General features: G+C 45.3%; 1 protein-coding gene across 1 annotated transcript in view; it reads left to right on the forward strand.

Moving 5' to 3' along the window:
- LOC107397069 (voltage-dependent N-type calcium channel subunit alpha-1B) overlaps positions 1 to 19,882 on the forward strand; it is a gene marked incomplete in the record, with an annotated part of 226,962 nt that overhangs the window by 69,346 nt on the left and 137,734 nt on the right. The window contains 6 exon segments of the mRNA XM_070546318.1: positions 264 to 347; positions 8,539 to 8,745; positions 10,382 to 10,494; positions 10,602 to 10,714; positions 10,792 to 10,923; positions 11,364 to 11,436. Coding sequence (XP_070402419.1) covers positions 264 to 347; positions 8,539 to 8,745; positions 10,382 to 10,494; positions 10,602 to 10,714; positions 10,792 to 10,923; positions 11,364 to 11,436 — 722 coding nt within the window.

Genomic DNA, 19,882 nt, shown 5'->3' on the forward strand with positions numbered 1-19,882 from the left:
TTGAGCCAGCTTTATAAATGAGCCTGGTGATTACCAGGCCTCTGCAGAGCTTGATCCAGCTGTACAGGTGATTCAGCTATTGAATCAGGTGTGTTGGAAGTGAAACATGCTGGGTAGTGGCCCTCTGGGTGGGACTGGACCCCCCAGCTTGGAGGGACATTTTTGAAAACGGATCTAAAATGCAGTGGGTCAGTGAGAAGTGGTGGAGGCAGACTGAAGAGAAAAGCACAAACACCTGATGTTGTTTTACTTGTTGTTTGTAGTTCTGAAAAGAACAAAGAAGAGTAAAAACGACCTCATCAATGCGGAAGAAGGGGAAGACCACTTCACCAACATCTCATCTGTTGGTGAGGATGAACTTCATCACATATCAGTACTGTACTCGTTCTCTCTCTGTTCTAGTCCAAATGTACAGGGAGCCTATGACTCCTCCCTTTCCAGTCGGCTCATGAGTCCCCAGAAGAACGAAACCTGAACACAAGTCACCGGAGCTAAAAGAGCTGTCTTCCAGTCCGCTTTGCTCCAGGCCCTGGATGTGTTGTACTTCACTGTAAATGTTTTTTCTTTTTATTATTTTTTTATTAGAACATTTATTCCGTTTTCACGGCGATGTTAAAAAAAACATCAAAAAATGCCACAACAACTTAACACAACAGTACTACTTTCCACGGCAATAGAACAGGAGTGAGATGAAGACAACTCTTATGGTCTCCCACCCCGTCCTGCTTCAATAGAAATGAAACAGTAATGATGTGTTTCGTCCACACCAGTCATGCACTTTGAGAGCTTGTAAAAATTTGTAATTTCTATGACTTCAAATCAGATGTCGGCACACTGCACATATGACATCCCCCCCCCAGCGTAGCTGCTACTTACCGTGCGACCGGATTTGTGGTGGTTATTTCCTCCTGAATGAAGGATTTGAAGTTCACTGAACTTACAGTCATTTTCCCTCCAATCAGAGCATTTACACCAGCTGCGGTGCGGACGCAGAGCTCCAGAGAGGTTTTACGTGGAACCCTGCATGAAGATTGTTAAAGTTAGAGAAGTCACCTGTGCCAGACAGGAAGTGGTTCAGTGTTAAGGACATTTAATGAAATTATTTAAATGTAATACTCAGTTGTACATTCTACTTTTGGGGAATCATCAACACGATTGACTGAGAGGGCTCAGAGGGTCCATGAGTCAAAAATGGTTGAGAACCACGGCTCTAAAATGTCCTGTCCTTACTGAAAATCCAGTTGACATAAATCCTTCAGGTTTGAGCCATAAACCTTCCATTTACTCAGAATAAATTCAAGCTAGCTCACCCTTACGGACCTATGGGCGCCACACCCCCACCCTGTGTAGAAGAGCAGCCAGTTTGCACTGGTGTCTGTGGCTCAGCACTGCCCCTATCAGTCAGGCAGGGTACTGCCGGTGCTTTTTCACTGCGTGTTCATGGCCACTCAGAAAGACTAAAGGTGTCACTCTCAGTCATCACATGTTAAACCGACTGTAGAACGCCATCCTGTGCAGTACGTGAAGTAAAACATATGTAGGTATGAAGACAGACAGCCGTGAGAATGGAGGCAGCTCTCGTCTCTGAGCATTCATCACACTGTTAGATGGACTTGATATCTGTAGGCTCTAAGCATAGGAGTTATCTTAATACTTAATATTAGGCCATCTTTTGTCTTCACTTTAATAAGTTAAGGCTGTTTACAAGTTAGAGTACATCTCTCATCATCTGTTCAAATGTCTCTCATTTAATCTAAATTAACTCCAAGCTGATTATGAGTTAGACCTATTTTCAGCAGTTTTCCTTATTCTAGAAGAGAAATAGACCTGCTGGCTAAAGTAGGGCAGTTTCATTATAATCCATACGCAGGTATACGTTTATCCTATTCAGTAAGATAACCTCCATGATTGAGGTCCAAGAGATATTAAGTCCACCAATGTGATGAATGCAACACACATTATTATAAGTTCTCATTTTATGTTTTTCACTGTTTTAAAGGGACTGTAGGGAGTTTGACATTTGTATGCTCACAACTGCCCCTGAGGCCAAATGCGTAACTGCAGCTGCAGTAGTAAGCGCGTGCATGAGGCATGCATGCTGTACGTGCACACTCCTGAACGAAAACAACAGCGGAGTCCGTCCCGTGCACGTGCCATTTACAGCTTTAGACTGTTCTACACCATTCTAATAAATGAGAGTAACAATGAACTCTGATGCAGACACGCAGCCTAGAAATGTTCCTACTATCAAGCTCCTGGCTGCTTTGGAAGCATCAGCCCTTCTCCCCTACAAAGATGTTATTAGTTAAATGATTAATTGTTATGATTAAAATAGCCCAGATTGCTTTGATGTGTAAAACAAATTGGACCAGTATTAAGTGACGTGGCTCAGAGCTCCTGCTCTCCTCCTCCTCACAGACTCTGTCACGTTTGTGCAGTACCAGCTTTTCCCCCTTCTCCACTCCTCCATTGTGTTTTCTCTCAATCTAGATGGTGATAATAATGGTGCACGCTGGTGCACCGAGCAACTGGGATTGGGTGTCTCACGATATAACCATCCCCGTGTCACTAAAGCTGAACTGCTGGCAGGGGCGTGTCCAGATCTTTTAAAATGGGGTGGCCCAGGTGAGGCACAGCTTTGTGCAAGGGTGGCACCAATGGTTATGCTTTTTTTGTTTTACCCCCAAGCCTTTTGTGGACAATGAAAAGCCTATTTAAAGGTAATTTAGTGTGGTGGCACCTGGGGTGGCCAATCAGATTCCAAGGGTGGCATGTGCTACTCCAGGCCACTCCCTGGACACGCCCCTGACTGCTGGTTGCATTTCAGCTATTCTGTCTGGCTTGACAGAAATAGCGTGGGGGGGGGGGGGGGGGGCAGGGCTCCTTTCCCCGTTGGCGTTTGTTCCGCACGTCCGCTCTCTTTCGTTCTCAATCTCGTTCTGACTAACTTACCAAAAACCACTTCTCTTCCCAAAGCAAACTTGTTGTGCGTCAGAGAAAAAGTGTTTTGGAGTTACTGTGAATCCAGACCTGTGTGAGCGGGTGTGAAGGTCATCACTAAACATCTTCAAAAACATTATTTAATTAAGTACTGATTCATTATAGTTCATTATGATTACCCAAAGCATAATAATCATTCATTTGATTAAAATACATTTATAATGAGCAAAATGATAAAATGATTATTTAACGTTTAAAATAAAGAAAAGGAAGTTTAAGACTCTGTTTTATTATGACTAGACTGTGGGTTGAAGTCCTTCTTCTGAAGCTGCAGGTGTTGGATTGTTGTGGAATTCTTCAGACTTGCTGTCGGCTCAGGTCTTAATCTGTGGGTGAAGGTGCTGCGTGACCCAGCTTTGACCCAGCCGGGCAAATACGACCTTTGGCACAGAAAACCATACTTCCTCATGTTACAACGCATTAGGCTGCCTCAGCAAGGCACTGGGGAAGTGCACTGTGATTTTACACAACACAGAGGCAATCACAGTAAAAATGCCAGGGATCATTCTACAGGACCAGGGCATTGCAGGAGAATGTGTGAGGAAGACATTTTACATTTCTGTACACGTATTGGTTGTTAAACTTCCTTATAGTCCCTTTAAGAAACATCAGAGTTTATTTTGCTAAACAGGACAGAATGGTTATTATAAAGCTACGTTCATCGTTTCTTTACAAAACTCTCCAAAACAGCTCTTCTGTTGGTGGCAGAAGGGCAGTCTGCACTTAGCAGGGGAAGGTGATTGGCTTCTAACTGAAATTGCCAACCATAGTTGAGTCCTTCTAGCCAATCAGAGGAGAGGAAGACAGAATCTTCCTTGGACAGCCTGTGATCAACTGTGGATCGCTGCAGACCCGGAGACTGCAGTTTCAGGCCGACTGCTGACTCAGGCTTCTACTGTGTTTGAGACAGCGCCCTCTAAGGGTGAGTGTTTATTGCAATTGTAGATTCAAAACATGCCTTTAAATCCCATTACATGTGTAACGTTTTTATTAGAAATTAAAACTTATCAGAATTTTATTGAAGCAACATTAAAGGATTGTATTGCTTGTAGAGCATTACATCTAACTATTAAATAATTCACCGGTCTTGTTCCATCTAAGTGAAATATCGTTTTTTTGGTGTTACACACAAGACAGAGTGGTGCTACATGGCTCCTCAATCCAATGTAGGACTGAAATATCAGCACATTTCTCATCTCTGCAGCCATCAGGATTTTAAGTTCTGGAGGAGCTGCCAGACATTGATTTTCTATTGGGATCAATAAAGTTTCACTTAATTCATCTTAGAGACTAAATGTAAATCAAATACTGTAGACCTCTGAAATGATCAGTACATTTAAAACATGTTTATTTTATAAAGTTAGTGTATTTAAGCTGGTGTGTGTGTGTGTGTGTGTGTGTGTGTGGGGGGGGGGGGTCTGCAGGTAATAGACAGATATTGAGGACTTTTCTTTAATAGGTATAGGTATCACAGTGTGAACTATTATGTTCTGCAGCAGACACTGTGTAGTTTATATTCACATTGATAACATAACTATCTGAACAGAGCTCCTTTCTGTAACCTTTACCTTTGTGTGATGAAAATAACCGTTAGCCTAAAGTAACGAGTTTATTTCTTTTATGGAAAAGTTGGCCTGTAACCTTTTCTTTCTCATCATCCACAATTAGTTTAATATGTTCTTTATTTGTCTAAGTGTGAACAGTACAATCTAACTACTAGGTGCAGTTCACACCAGCCATTTCCACTATGCTAAGTTAGCTCCTAGCTTAGCCTACATTAGGTGATAAACACATCAACTCACTTGAAACTAAACACAAGAAAACCTTCATTTTGTTGTCAACTTAACTCCACAATTAAATGTAGTTTTGAAAGTTTGGTAGAAAACAAATGTGCTTCAAATGTACTTACGCTCTGATCGTCCTCCACCTTGGAACGCTATCACACAGTGGGCGGCGCTGTCTCAAAAACAATACAAGCCTGAAGTAACAGTCGGCCTGAAACCGCGGGCTCCGGGTCTGCAGCGACACCCTTCTCCCTACGACTATAAACGATGCGTGCGGGGCGGCTCCACGAGAGCAGAGGCTGGCCCGTCTCTCCTCTCACTTCTGCATGGATATTTCATCAGGAAACAGGTTTATGCAGCGACTTTGACCATAGGCATGAGGAAATCACACACACACACACACACACACACACACACACGCACACACACATGCACACACGCAGCGAGGAGAATAAATGTGACACGACAGCCTTTCTAAGTGGGCTATTGACATATTTCCACCAGATGTTTCCATCACGCCACCTATTGAAGTCATGCAACGAAATCCGAACATTTAAGTTTACAAGTAGAGTCGCAATAAAAAAAGTGAAATGACGAAGGAAATAAGTAGTAAACTCACTTGATTTGTTAGTTTGTGGAAAAGCCTTTGTTGGTGGCCACAGCTTCTAGACATCTCTTGTATGGAGAGACCAGTCGTCTGTGTTGCTCTGGAGTGATTCTGCCTCATTCTTCCACACAAATGCGCTTAAAATCTTGAAGGTTCCTTGGGCCTCTTTTATGAACTTTGATCTTCAGTTCTCTCCATAGATGTTCTATGGGGTGTAAGTGAGGTGATTGACTTGGGCCATTCAAGCAATTTGATTTTCTGTCTTTGAAACCAGTTCGTCTTGCTGAAAAGTGCCCCCTGTTTTCATTTTCAGCGTTCTGGTAGATAGCAGCAGATGTTTATCCAGGATGTCTCGATACATATCTCCATCCTGCCTTCAATAATATGAATTCTGCCGGTACCCCTTGGTGGAAATCAACCCCTCGCATCATACTTCCTCCCCCACACCTAACTGTTGGTATGGTGTTCTTGGGGTGGTGGGTAGAACCATTTCTTCTCCAAACATGGTGTGGAGGATGACTGCTGAAAAGTTCAAATTTGCTTTCATCTGACCTTACTCTAGTCTCACAGTGACCCACAGGCTTTACCCAGCCTCAACAAGCATTTTGTTCAGCAATGGAGTCTTGCATGATGAGCATGCATGGATGCCACCATGTCTGGTGTGGTAGATCTTGGCCTCTGTTGCTCTGGTGTTCAGGGCCTGTTCCTGTGCAGCCATGATGAGTGCCTCTGTGCTGTCCTTCAGACCAGCTCCTTCTAGCCATCGGCAGGATTTCTTCATATCAGCCACCTCAGTAACCCGTCTGTGGTACATCCCATGTAGGGGTTTGTCCTCCCACCATGGTATTTCCAGTGTCTCCTCCTCTGTTCACCATTGTCGGAGACATTCACTGAACATATTATCTGTTGGGGCCTTTTCCTTGATGTACTCATGGATTCTGGATGTTTCATCCTGGACAATAGCTCTCACACTCACTAGTCCTCAGCCTCCTTCCTTAGGGCTAGTGTACACTCTCAGGGTGCTGGAGTTGAGATGGAACCCAAGTGACTGTGGCCCCCTAGACTCACTCTGTCAGCGTTTGGAGTCTTCGGAAATCAGAAGGATGGGATAGAGGTTACTGCTCAACTTGGCTCCAGAGGAATAAAGACCCAGGTTAGAACTCTTGGTGTCATAACTGACTCAGACCTGAGCTTCACTGGTCACGTTAAGGCTAGAACTAGATCAGCGTTTTATCATCTTCATGAAACAGCACGACTAAGAGGTCTCATGTCTGCTGCTAGAGTCTAAACACGAACCAAGAGAACCGAGCACATCACTCCTGTTCCGGCATGTCTACACTGGTTACCAGTAAACTACAGCATTGAGGTCAAAGTGCTTCTGATAGTTTATAATCACTCAATGGCATGGGGCCAGAAAACATGTCAGCTCTTCTTCAGGTATCTACGCCCAGCAGGGCTCTGAGATCCTGAGGAAGTAGTCAGCTGGTAGGACCTTGGGTCAGAACCAAACGGGCTGAAGCTGCTTTTAGCTACTAATTGGAAAGCACATTGAAATGGCCCTGAGTGTGAAGTGTGCTCTATAAATAAAGCTCCCTTGTTTTCATGCATGGTTAGGAGCTTCCTTATGCCTTGCCACCTGTGGTCTGTTTGTCTTCCTTTGGCCAGCTTTTTATTCCTGCAGGGTATCTGATTACTGGCAGGGTGTAGCTGTTTATTGCCCAGATCCTGTTCTTGCCATTGAGCTGACTTCGTAGGACTTGCCTTACTTGTTGTAGGTATTTGGCTGTGGCTCTTTTGCTTCATCAAGGTTGCCATTTGCTTGTGGGGTACCGAGGTACCTGTAGTTGTCCTCAATGTCTGCTAAGGTTCCTTCTGGGAGTGAGACCTCTTCTGTTTGGATTACCTTCTCTTTATTTGTTACCATCCGACCAAACTTCTCAAGTCCCAGTGACATTCCGATATCAGTGCTGTAGATCCTGGTGGTGTGGATCAGTGAGTCGATGTCTCGCTCATTCGTGGCGTACAGCTTTATGTCATTCATGTTGGGAAGGTGGCTGATGATGGTTCCATTCCTGAGTCGGTATCCATAGCCAGTCGTGTTGAGTACTTGGCTGAGGGGGTTCAGACCTATGCAGAATAGCAGTGGGGACAGAACGTCTCCTTGGGATATGCCACATTTGATGGAGACTTGTGCAGTTGACCTCAAGGGTGGTTTTCAACAGCCCCACTCAGTTTGCAATTAAGGCTCTCAGCATCCTGTTGATGTTGTACAGCTCCGAGCATTCAGTGATCCATGAGTGAGGCATTGAGGCATTGGATCTCTTGTAATTGATTTTGGCCGTGTACAGGTTGGTGTGTTGGGCTTTGTACTCTTGAGGGGCTTCCACACTACACACCTTTTGGGCTGCCCACCTTCTCAGAGATGCGCTCATGCCATCACTCCGTGCCAATTTTGGAGATCATCCATATGTTTTAACATGCAGGCTAACTGTAAAAATAGCAGACTTTAGACTGAGAACTCAGGGGCTTGAGGTTTCCCCAAGGTGCAACACTCTGGCAATGTGTGTGTGGCTTCCCGATCCTTTTAACCCCTTTAGTAGATTGTGTGATGAACTTAGCAGGTGTGCAGCTTGCACACCTGCTAAGTTCATCAGAGAACTGCAGAAGCGTCACCATGGCGCTCTCCAGAGGCCAGCCTGCAGACTTAAATGGAATAAACTAAGGAAAAGGTTAATATGAACAGTCCTGGATCCCAGACCCTGACTGAGCTCACAGTTCCTAAAACAGGAGCGCCAGAGCTTTTTTTCCCACAGAGCTTGACTCACTATACATTCAGTAATGCTTGAGACCACTGTAGGTGTGTTGAAAAAACAAGTGAACTTGGACTGTAACATATGTACTCATGACCAAGGCTTCAGTTGAAAGTCCATGAAATGAAAATGTTTTTAGCACCTAAGTGTTACTGATGTTGGATTTCCCTCTGCTGTTACTCAACACGTGCAGGGAGGTGTGCAGCCTCAGACAGATGAGTGCATCGCTTTGCATCAAACTGTCCAAATATTTCATTGTCTGCTTTTGATAGCTTCATCCATTTTAGACATAAAATCTTTACTTCCAATTTGTGTTTCTTTCCAACTGCTCCTCAAGAGTCACCGTTTGCACGAGCCAGTGTGAAGAGCAAGATGGAGAGCTCGTCTTACTTAAGGAGGAAAGAGAAGAGAATTCGCTTCACCATCCGCCATCTGGTCAAGTCCCAGACTTTCTACTGGACTGTGCTGTGTCTGGTTGGCCTCAACACACTGTGTGTAGCCATAGTGCACTACGACCAGCCCGAGGGCTTGACGTACGCCCTACGTGAGTACCGCTGCTGCTGTCTACAGGCTCTGCTATGCTTTTCTCTGGGAGCATGTGCACGTTCTGTGTGTTTACAAAAACAGATGAAAAACATTTCCTAAAGGGAGATTTTCTTTTTAACTGTGAAGCTCTTTTAAAGCAAAGCCATTAAAATGTGGTGGAGGAAGGTGGAGTAAAGGAGACCCACTGAGCTGTAGGAATCAAGCATCCACCTGGGCAGCAGTAGCCCAGCAGGTAGAGCGGGTTGTCCAGTAATCGGAGGGTTGTAGGATTGATCCCAGCTCCAGAAAGAGAATGCTGCTGTTGTGTCCTTGGGCAAGACACTTAACCTGCCCTGCCCGCTGTGGTGGTCAGAGGGACCGGTGGCGCCTGTGATCAGCAGCCCCAAGGCAGCTGTTGCTGTAGTGTAGCTCATCACCACTAGCGTGTGAATGACTGATTGTGTTGTGAAGTGCCTTGGGGGGCTCTAGGACTCTAGAAAGCTCTATATCAAACACAGGCCATGTACCTGCTGATGTGTGAGCAACGGGTCAGGGTAGATTGGTTGGTCACACCCTCCAGGACTCCGCCAAGGCTGCCCTTTGTCACCGACTCTGTTCATAACTTATGGACAAGGCTTCTAGGTACAACCGAGGTGTTGAGGGGATCCATTTTCATGGTCTAAGGATCAGGTCTCTGCAGATGATGTGGTCCTGTTGGCTTGATCAGAACGTGAGCTGCAGCTCTCACTGGAGCGGTTTGCAGTCAAGTGTGAAGCAGCTGGGATGAGAATCATCTCCACTAAATCCGAGACCATGGTTTTAAGTCAGAAAAGGGTAGAATGCCTTCCCCGGGTCAGGTCCTGCCCCAAGTGGAGGAGGTTAAGTATCCCAGGGTCTTGTTCATAAGTGAGGGAGGGATGGAGTGGGAGATCGACAGGTAGAATGCTGCTGCGTCTGCAGTGATGCGGGCGTTGTACCGGCCTGTCGAGGTGAAGAGAGAGCTGAGCCCGAAGGCGAAGCTCTCGATTTACCGGCTGATCCATGTTCCTACTCTCACCTGTGGTCACAAGCTTTGAGTTGTGACCAAAAGAACAAGGTTGCGGATACCCATGAGAAGCTCAGTCTTCCGGGAGCGGTTCAGAGTTCATCAGCTGCTCCTCCACATCAAGAAGAGCCAGATGAGGTGGCTCAGGCATGTGGTTAGGATTCCTCCCTGGTGAGGTTTCCAGGTATGTCCAACCAGGAGGAGACCTCTAGGAAGATCCAGGACACGCTGGAGAGACTGTCTCTCGGCTGGCCACGGAAGGCCTTCGGATTCCTCCGGAGAAGCTGGCCTGAGTCTGGGGAGAGGGGAGTCTGGGCCTCTTGGCTTACGCTGCTGCCCCCGCGACCCGACTCCGGGTAAGCGGATGGACAGATGGATGATAATGAAGCATTTTTCTCATTGCCGTATTGTCTTTGGAACCAAAGCTCTGTTTAGCTGGATTCATGTAAAAGGGTTGAAACTATGGAAGTGTGTTCTTGCTACTAGCTGCCTCTGTAGCCTGTTCCTCGTCAGCCTGGCGGACACACGCTTGGGTGAGGAAATGAAATGACTTATTAAATCACCAATTTCTTTGCTGTGCTTTTGTTTGCTTGTTATCTTTCTTGGAAAGATCTGGCTGAGTTTGTTTTCTTGGGCTTGTTCCTGGTTGAGATGTCCATGAAAATGTACGGCCTGGGACCCCAGAACTATTTTCACTCCTCGTTTAACTGCTTTGACTTTGGGGTGAGTCGAATTTCCCTTCAGCCACATCCATGTGAACCTGGGTGCATGTTGCCGTAGTCATGGACTGTAAGTACCTGTTCCTGCAGCAGTAATCAGTTTGTTTACAGGTCATTATTGGCAGTATTTTTGAGGTGATCTGGGCTGCAATAAAACCTGGAGCCTCCTTTGGGATCAGTGTCCTTCGAGCACTAAGGCTGTTGCGGATCTTCAAAGTCACCAAGTGAGTCACAGTGACTGCTTGTGTGTGCACTGGTCAGAGCACACACATGCAACGCATTCACACGCCTGTCTCTGTAGGTACTGGAACTCTCTGAGGAACCTGGTGGTTTCACTGCTCAACTCAATGAAGTCCATCATCAGTTTGTTGTTCCTGCTCTTCCTCTTCATCGTCGTCTTTGCTCTGCTGGGCATGCAGCTCTTCGGGGGCCAGTGAGTCATTTGTGCCGTGGTTTGTTAGGAATGCAGGTACTGACTGACCAGAGCTACCGAGATGTGTTGTGGTGTATGCATGAGTGACTTTCACTCAAACGGGGCTCGAGCATCCTTGGGCTCAGTGGACTCTGGGTCAGAGGAAACCTTTACAGGATGACACTTAAGCTGATTAATGATCACACCGAAGAAGCTAAAACCTAGCAACCATTATTAGATTGAAATACAGTTGCTGTTTGATATCCGGTCAAATGGATAAATAACAGTTAGGTTTTTTATTTCTAGTTGCTGAGCTCTCATTTTATGCAGTGCACAGATGTGTTGCTTATCTGAAGCTATGAGCAGATGTTTAGAGTGTGCTGTGATGCTGATAACCACTCCTATCAGTGGGATGATGGTGGCTGTGGGTGAGCCTAACTGTCCTTGTTTTCTCCCTGCAGATTTAATTTTGATGACGAAACACCAACAACCAACTTTGACACATTCCCAGCAGCAATCCTCACAGTGTTCCAGGTGAAGGTCAAGTTCAGCACACTGATGTGGAAAACTGCTAACTGAGAAACAGTTTCTCTAGGCTAGGAGGGAGATCTGGCCGCCTGGTGTGGGGTGTGGTGCCTTGGTCTGCCTGAGTGTTCGTGGCTCCCGGGTCAGGGGCTTTAAGATTTTTGGCGATTGATCCCGGTGGCTGCCTGGTGGGATCTGAGTCCCTGGGCTCTGCTGGGTCCCTGGCGGGGCTGGTCGCCCCTGGGTCCCGGGGCGCTGGGTCCCGGGCTCGGCCGGCTTGGGGGTGGGAGGCTGTGGGCGGGCCTGTGGGCTTGCCGCTGATATCTCCTGGGACTCTGCTGGCTGCTGGTTGTGACCCCCGGGGCGATCCTCTGCGCCTCTCGAGAGGGGGCGGGGGCTTTTCTGGTTACAGTCTCCCTGGGGTCCCTGTGCTCTGGGGCAGCTCCTGGATCTCTGGGACTTGGAGCTCCCTCCATCTCCTGCACATCTTTGGGGGGCAGATCTGTGGCCTCTCACACTCTCTATTGGACGCTCCTATAGAGAAACCTTACATAAACAAGCACGTGTACACACACAGGTGCTCACATAGGTATGGGCTTGGGCACGTTCAACACATGTCTGAAGGCTATGGTTGGCACTAAATGCACTGTGATTTATTATCATGATTGTTCAGTTAAACAATGTCTTTATATTTCCCCATCAAGTTGACGCAGTGATAGTTTGCTCCTTATGTATTGTTGTGTGTCCCTTTTTTGTTTGTTTTTCTCTTTCTGCAGGTCTAGAAAAAGCCTCCCCCCCACCTTTTGTCTTTTCCTTTCTCTTTCACCTCTGACTCCGTGTCTGGTCAGAATTACAAAGCATTCAAAAACAATAACAATAAAGTTTTAAGTATCAGGCGTGACATTAAAAGCAAACGCTTTGATGCTCCACCTGAGAGTAAATCTGTAAGGCTTGTCACCAGCATTCAGACATCAATTCTGCTTGCTTCACAGTCAGACAGGACACGGTAAAAAAAATAAATTAATAATTAAAACTGAGAAACAGTTTTTTACTTGTGTTAATTTTTTTGTCATAAAAATCGGCCACTCTGTTTCATACAGGCTAAACATGAAAATAGTCTCCTACACCTATCTCCCGCATCAGCTTCTGATAGAAAACAGACGGTGAAACTCTACGATTAGTAAATCCTGACAGATCTATGTCACACTGTCACTAACATTCATGGACTCACCCATCTGGACTCATGACGGGGAAGGCTGTTGTTGGTTTAGCTTCCAGGAAACAGCAGAGTATGTCTCTGCTAGTAGAAGCTAATGTTAGCATTAACAACTCCACCACACATCGGAACTTCTCCAGACTTGAGTTATTTGTGGTAATGAGTGTTAATTTAGACAAAATAATGTAATTAAGTTTTAGCCTTTGTCTTTGACTAAAATTATTTTTAACTTTAGTTACAATGCATTGGTTCAATTTGTTTTGAATTTTCTTTAGTCAACTAAAATATACTAAACTCCTTCTGGTGCAATCATTCAACTTCTGTTAAGGAAATGTTAGCTACACCTACTATAGGAACTGTAAAACATAATGAAATTTGACTACATGACTGCACCCCAGCACCCCTAAACCTTTGATGCTAGAATCACCCCTGGCTCATAGGTACTTTCTGTCTTTTATTGATGCCTGACACGCTCCGCTGCAGCAGATCTAATCACCTGTGGTTCGGTGACTTGGCACTGACGCGGCTGCAGTGCGCACTACGCTCATGCTGCGGTTGGTAGATCCATTTGATTTGCTTAGTTCAAAAGTAACTCATAAATAATAAATCACCCACACTTGTGTACTGCCTCTCAGAGTAAGGACTCCAAAGCGCTTTACACTACAGTGTATCACACACTGATGGTGATGAGCTACGATGTAGCCACAGCTGCCCTGGGGCACACTGACAGAGGCAAGACTGCCGAGCACAGGCGCCATCGATCCCTCCGACCACCACCAGCAGGCAAGGTGGGTTAAGTGTCTTGCCCAAGGACCCAACAGCAGAATTCTCTGTCCAGAGCCGGGATTGAACCTGCAACCTTCCGATTACTGGACAACCCGCTCAACCTGTTGAGCTGCTGCTGCCCTGGAGTAGTCATGAAGTGAAAAAAGTAGAAGCCAGGCAGCAGTTTTTCTGGAGAATTGAGAGGAGATGCAGAAAGATGAGAGACAAAACAGGAAAAAAGTCAAATAAAATGAAGAAAACAAAAAATCACTGACAAGGAAAACGTGGGTAGATTCATCCCTCTACACACTTTAACTTGATAAAGCAATAATATAGAAGTGAAGCGTACCCAAAGGTCAAGTACCGGTATTTCATCAAAATGGCCAGAATTTAACGTTATAATTTGCAGACACAAACTGCATCACACATCCAAGGATGCATTACATCAGTCTGGCCTCCAAACAAGAAAAGCAAGGATCTATGACCTTGCAGCTGAATAAGTTAGTCATGATAAGAGCTGGAAGACAAAGTCATGCTGAAGATGAGACTTTATGCGCTTTCACTCTGAATAAAGTTCATCTTCTTTGAACGATAAATGACTTTTTAAAATGTGATAATTGCATAAGAGTCATTTAATCATCTCTTATTGAATCCTAAAGTGTCTGAATAATGTGTGCATTAATCAATGATGTGCTAAAATGAATGTTTTTCCTGCAGGGATTCATTTCAGATCTTAAATGACACCAAATCAGTATTTGTTAATTTAACAAGTTCATCTATCAGTATTCTCATACATCTGAAGATTAATATTATGGATAGGTAGCAGGGATGTGTATTTTTGAAATTCTGGCGATACGACACATATCACGATACAGGGGAGACGATACGATATATCACGATGTATTGCGATACATTCAGTCAGACGTTACAAGCAATTTTTTTAACATAATTTATTGTAAGATTGTTCAATAAACAGTCCAAACTGATACGTAACATGTTTAACATGAGGTATCTGAACGATGATGGAGGGATTTACATTTCAATGGTGGACACAAAACCCGTTGCACACTGCTGCCAACTAGCGGGTGGCGAATGAATTGCACAAAATGAAAAGAAAATACACAAATGTTTGCATGTAAATTATTTCAAGAATTAGATACACGGCTTTTGAAAAACGATGTAATAATCGCAGGAAACAATATCACGATATGTTGCCATATCGATATTTCCAATACATGGCTTTTGAATATCGATATAATATTGCTGGAAAAAAATATCACGATATATTGCCATATCGATATTTTGTTACATCCCTATTAGGTAGGTTTCTAAGGTATTTTCTTAACGCCTCATAAACGTGTCAAATTCTGATTTGCCAAATTTGTAAACAAAAGTTTATAAATACAGGAATCACTTCCTGATCTGTTTGGTTCTCCCTCTGCCTCCTGGTCCGGCCAAACCGGTGAGCAAGCATTTGGAACATCTTCTCTTTCTACCCCAAGGTCAAAGCCTCTCTGCAACGCTTGCGAGGGATGTCAGACACATCAGCTCTTTTAAGAGCCACGAAACAGCCTCAGATGCAAAATAGACACTCCACCTTCCTGCCATCACCTGAAGATAACCCAGACTAGAGGTCCACGCCATCGGCAGTGTCCATCTCAATCTCCTGACACCCTGAATTGCTTGGCAATCTTCACACAAGAGTCTGTAGATCGGCACATATTTGTCGGATGGTTTTATAAATAAATTTAAACTTATCAAACCATACAGCCAAACAGGTTTTACAACCCAGACACCACAAACTCTCTCAGATACTTAAGAAAGGTTCTGATAAAACATCTAGCTTCCACTCCATAACTCCATTCATCATTTGTCATCCTGTACAACCATCATTTCATTCATACATTAGAATTAAAGAGCATTTTTATAAACTATATCCGTGACTGTCTGGATTAATAAGAAGTGTGTGTTCCCTGAATAGTCAAAGAAACTAAAGTCTTCTGATTAAACTTTCAAAGACCAATCAGATTGATTTTTCATATTTATATGGAACATCACATCTTATTGATCATTTAATTTAGATTTAGCCAATCCTTAATGCCACATAAGCATGGAATATTTATATATTTAATACAATTCATGTCACCTTTCAAACTTCGTCCCACCCAGGGCTGTATCAAGGCATTTTGGGGCCAAAGCTAAATATTTAGGATTTAGATTTTTCATCACACTTAGCTTATATATTATCATATTATATTTTGGTGGATTGTTTGGTAAAACAATCATAACACAACATAACAATTACTAAAAAGATTTGTACTGTTTTCATAAATTTTGACTGGGAAATGCTCTTTAATGCATTCTATACCTTTATAGAAGTAATATGACAAAATTGCCAAACACCCCCCAAATCACATCCCCCCCCCCCCCCCCCCCCCCACGTGTCCTGTCTGGCTGTGAAGCAAACATAATTATGTCTGAATGCTGGTGACAAGCCTTACAGATTTACTCTCAGGTGGAGCATCAAAGTGTCTGCTTTTAATGTCACGCCTGATACTTAAAACTTTATTGTTTTTTTGAATGCTTTGTAATTCTGACCAGACATGGAGACAGAGGTGAAAGAGAAAGGGGGTTCAACAAAAATTACCAATGATGAACAAGTCTGCTTCTAGACCTGCAGAAAGAGAAAAACAACACACAACAGTACAACAGGAGCAAGCTATCACTGCGTCGACCTGATGAGGAAATCTATAATCAACATTGTTTTACTGAACAATCACACGATAATAAATCACAGTGCATTAAGTGCCAACTACAGCCTTAAGACGTGTTTAATTCTTGTCATGAGTCTATGTCTATGTGTGTATGTCTGATTTCAGAATTGTGTGTAGTGAAACTCTAATTTCCCTCTGGGATTAATAAAGTCCCAGAGATCCAGGAGCTGCCCCAGGGCGCAGGGACCCCAGGGAGACTGTAACCAGAAAAGCCCCAGCCCCCTCTCGAGAGGCGCAGAGGATTGTCCCAGGCGGTCAGTGACCCGGGAACCAGGGGCGACCAGCCCCGCCAGGGAGCCAACAGAGCCCAGGGACTCAGATCCCACCAGTCAGCAACCAGGATGTGGCAGGGTGAGGGGAGGCAAAGATGTGTAGCAGCACAAGAAGTCCCAGGAGAGGGGGAGAGTCCAAGACCCCACCTGACATATACAATCATTCACAGACACAGTCACACACTCTTGCCCTCATGCTCACACATACGCATACAACCTAAGACTTGCAAAAATGCACGCTAGACCCCCACTCATGCTCCCCATACACACCCTATTCAAACTGGTCCCGGTACAGCTGCACAAGGGGTACAACCATCACCGGTTCCCAGAGTTCGCCCCTTTCTGCTGGGGTGATGATGAGCAAGCATCCCCACCCAACCCTGAGCAAAGCATCCCACCACCCCAGACCCCAACCAGATGGCCAGCTGCCCTTCCTAACCTCCAGCCGGAACGATAACGGAGGTGTGCTAAGACCCCTAGTCTCCCTCCACCTGCTCCAATACAGCGTTGGTGCGTGTTGATGAGGTGTATTGCATGGCTGTGGGGAGCGGGCAGTGCATGCATCGTCTGGCCTACGCCACACAACCCGACTTCCCCCTGCAGCCCTCTGTGTCTAAGTGCAGCTTAAAATTGGAAGTGGGCACCGGCACTCGGGATGAGGCTGAGAAATCCCCTTGCCAAATGCTGTTGAATGTGCTCACTCCCAAGGCCCTAAGTGTGTGTTTGCGTGGAATGTCGTTGGTGGAAGTGTTTAATGTGCAAATATAAAATTGGGGGGCAGACTGCCACAAGAATACTGAAATGGAATCCATACCCACACCCCTAACTTGCCCACCCCCCAATGTCCTATGTGTATGATTGTGTAATGATGTGAAGGAGCAGGAGGAGAAACATGTATGGGGATGGGGAGGAATGGCTGGTTGGCCTAAGCCCTCCAGGGAACCAGCTCCCCCTTTGGCCCCAATAGGCACCTCCGTTCCCAAAATGCCCCCCAGGACATAGAGACCCCAGCCCATCTCACCAGGGCCCAAAGCAGCAGCATCGCAGAGCCCCACGGAGTCCGAGGGCACCAACCCAGCCCCACCCCAGCAGAATATCTACTCCCATCCCTGCATTTGCACAACTTCCAGAATATGTAAGACATGAGACATCCAGGTAAGGTTGGGTCCTCCCCCTCTTGGACATCCTCCTCCCCCATGATGGGACAGAGTTGTTATTGTTTCAGAGGAGCCAAGGTCCACCTGAGGTCCTTGAGCCTGGGCCATGCATTGCCGCTTGTTCCTGCCTTCTTCCCGGCAGCTTACGAGTCAGGACCCCATCCCCAATGCCCCGCCCAGATCCCCACACTGGGCCTGCCGCCCCCACACCCCGAGCCCCAAGGCCCCCACCCAGACTTACTCAGGGACAATGCAACTGCCGCCAGGACCCCCCAAGGGGCCCCACTCACAACTGCCAGTAGTCGACCCCCGAGGCAACCCAAAAACCTCCAGAGGGGGGCAGCAGTCCCCCAGCCCCAGATACCCCCAATGAACCCACCTCCAGGGAACGTCTGGATACTCCAAACTCAGACCCTCTGCCCCATCACCCACATCCTCCATTCAATTCAATTCAATTCAATTCAAGTTTATTTATGTAGCGCAAAATCACGACAAGAGTTGTCTCAAGGCACTTCACATAATAAACATTCCAATTCAGGTCAGTTCATTAAGCCAATCAGAAATAATGTTTCCTATATAAGGAACCCAGCAAATTGCATCAAGTCACTGACTAGTGTCAGTGACTATACAGCAATCCTCATACTAAGCAAGCACGCAGTGACAGTGGAGAGGAAAATTCCTTTTTAACAGGAAGAAACCTCCAGAGAATCCTGGCTCAGTATAAGCAGCCATCCTCCACGACTCACTGGGGATGGAGAAGACACACACACACACACACACACACACACACACACACACACACACACACACACACACGCACGCACGCACGCACGCACACACACACACACACACACACACAATAATGCGTCTATAGTTCTATTGTGATGTCTTAGTAAATATTCTATTTGGTGAGAGATAAACTTTATTGTATTTATCCTAGTGGATCTATAATTAAACGGGTAAACTAGTAGTAGCACATCCAACGTCAAGGAAAGCAAAAAGTTATTATCAGGAGAGGGAGAATGTTTAAGTGGTTAGCAGCAGTGTGCTAGTCGATGGCCCCCTCCATGAGGCCACCACAGCTCAGCAGAACATCGTTGTAGCTTCTTCTGGGGAGAAAAACACTTAGAGAGAAAATAAAGTTAACAGCTGAAATCAGTGTTGCCAACTCGGCGACTTTGTCGCTGTTCCTAACAACTTTTTGACCCCCCTCAATGACTTTTTCCAAAAAGCGCCTAGCGACAAACCTAGCGACATTTCTCAGGACCCGTTGCTACTTTCTGTAGAACTTTCTTGTAGATATTCCCCACAGATTAGCAACAAAGAAACCGTTAGCACTCTGAACCGTTCTTCCGGGAGTAAGGAAAGAGAACGATAATCTGCACATGTGCACGAGGACTGACCAATCATAAACCGTTTTCGGCCGGTCTGATTCGCTGAAGACAGAGTACAGCTGCAGAGCTGGAGACCGCCGATTTACGTCTGCTGCTTTCATATTACTGCAGGCTCACGCTTCTACTAAAGACGGCGCGGCTGCCATCTCTGGTTCTGCAGCCGTTAGACACTTTGGCTTTTCCTGCATTTGGCAAATGAAGTCATCGGGAGTTTCAACTACCGTCCCGTTTACACACGCAGCTCTGTGGCTCATCTGAATTTCCTTCAGTGACACAGGGATGGTTGTACTATGAGACACCCGCTCCCTTTTGCTCGGAGCACCGTTATTATCACGATGGAGAGAATGCACAACAGAGAAGTTGAGAACCTATGAGGTGTAAAAAAACAGCTTTTTAGGAAAATGTCTGTGAGAATGAGGAGAGCAGGAGGTCTGAGTTATATCCTACAACAGAACTGTTTGGATCACCACACCATATCTGTCTTAATGCCCCTTTATTGGTAGTTTTGGAATTTATTGTACATTTCAAAGCAATCTGGGCCATTTTAATCATACTAATTATTAACTTTAACACATAACAGTTTTTATTTTCCTCCCTTTTAGTCCTATACATATATATATATATATATATATATATATATATATATATATATATATATGATCTTTTAGATGCTATGGGGAAAATTAATGCCAATGTGGCATGATGATGTCATCAATATGTAAATTAGCACGTGACATCATCTGGCGACATCAATCGACTTTTGGAAGATCGGGGTGGGGCTAAATGTGGGCGGGATCAAAGGTTCATAGGTGGGCGGAGACAACTATTTGACTCCTGCTCCTCTTCAATGGAACCAGGAAACCGCAGTAGCCCCTGA

This window comes from Nothobranchius furzeri, chromosome 17, assembly GCF_043380555.1.
Source record: "Nothobranchius furzeri strain GRZ-AD chromosome 17, NfurGRZ-RIMD1, whole genome shotgun sequence".
In the NCBI taxonomy this organism is placed as follows: Eukaryota; Metazoa; Chordata; class Actinopteri; order Cyprinodontiformes; family Nothobranchiidae; genus Nothobranchius; species Nothobranchius furzeri.